This window comes from Aplysia californica, unplaced genomic scaffold (assembly GCF_000002075.1).
Source record: "Aplysia californica isolate F4 #8 unplaced genomic scaffold, AplCal3.0 scaffold00732, whole genome shotgun sequence".
In the NCBI taxonomy this organism is placed as follows: domain Eukaryota; kingdom Metazoa; phylum Mollusca; class Gastropoda; order Aplysiida; family Aplysiidae; genus Aplysia; species Aplysia californica.
Genome location: NW_004798002.1, coordinates 5720 through 7015, shown reverse-complemented (window position 1 = coordinate 7015; position 1296 = coordinate 5720). Strand labels below are relative to the sequence as shown.

At 39.7% G+C, this 1296-nt stretch overlaps 1 protein-coding gene across 1 annotated transcript in view; it reads right to left on the bottom strand.

Moving 5' to 3' along the window:
* Window positions 1–1296, bottom strand: part of LOC101845129 (transducin-like enhancer protein 1) — a gene marked incomplete at its 5' end in the record, with an annotated part of 21150 nt that overhangs the window by 14345 nt on the left and 5509 nt on the right. The window contains 1 exon segment of the mRNA XM_005108898.2: window positions 543–633. Coding sequence (XP_005108955.2) covers window positions 543–633 — 91 coding nt within the window.

Below are 1296 nucleotides of genomic sequence, written 5' to 3'. Positions count from 1 at the left end.
AGACAGACAGACAGACAGACAGACAGACAGACAGACAGACAGACAGACAGACAGAAAAGATATGGAACCCAAAAGGTGGCATGGGCACAGCAGTATAAAGTTCAACAAAAAACAAATGTTAATATTATTTCTCTCTAAATGATAAATGCCACAGCTAATCCACACACAACTTTGAAAACCTACCCTAATACTTTTAAACTTTTTGCTTAATTCTCGAATTAACATCACAGAAAGTCACACTTGATCGATCCGGCTCTAGGCACCTTACATCAACATTGAAATTGGCTATCCAATGGACATTCGAGCATACACAAAAAGTCCCATCTTTTTTAGTAAGTGTTAGTAGAGGTTTTTACGGTGCTCGCAACTGCATAAAAGGTCATAGGATAACCAGAAGATTAGAGATGTTACAAGAGAGTAACAAACATAAAAAAGAAAAAGGAGAGATAAAGACGAAAGATAGTTGTTTTATAGGAAAGAAGGAGCAAACCACATCAGAGCACCTGCCAACCACCCACGGAGTAGAGTCAGTGAGTACTCACCATGCTTGAGGCCAGCAGAGGGCCCCGGTGTGGTGCTGCCTGAGCTTGTTGGAGTCGTCGGTTTCGACACGGGGGTGCCCGCTTTCTCCGTCTGAGAAATAAGACGCAAAACAAAAATTTAGAAAAACAGCTTATTACATTTATTCAACAAAATCGTACCGGACTGATTTATTAGTTTTAGTAAGAGTTTTACTGCACTTGCAGCACAATAAAGTCAAGGTCATATAAGTGCCGAAGATTAGAGGTATTACAAGAGAGTAACAAACATAAAAAAGAAAGAAGGGAGATCAGGCCAATAGATGTTTCATAGTAAAGAAGGAGCAAACACACCAGACCACATGCCAACCACCCGCAAATTGGACTGAGTTGTAAGTATATTTTAGTTTTAGTTTAGTAGGGGCTTTTCGGCGCTCGCAACTGCATAAGGTCATATGAGCGCCAGAAGATTAGAGCTGTTACAAGAGAGTAACAAACATAAAAAAGAAAGAGGGAAGATAAGGACGATAGATGTTTGATAGGAAAGAAGGCGCAAACCACACCACAGCACACGCCAACCAACAGCAAATTGGACTGAGTTGTAAGTATATGTCTATGTAAGCATAATGAAAAGACACCTCTATAACCACAGAAAAGATTTGGATGAGAGCAATACCAAAGAATTCTGGACAGGAGATCTCTTATTACTTATAAAAAATTATTATTTTAGCATGAGGCCATTTTCACACACACACACACACACACAGAGAGAGAGAGA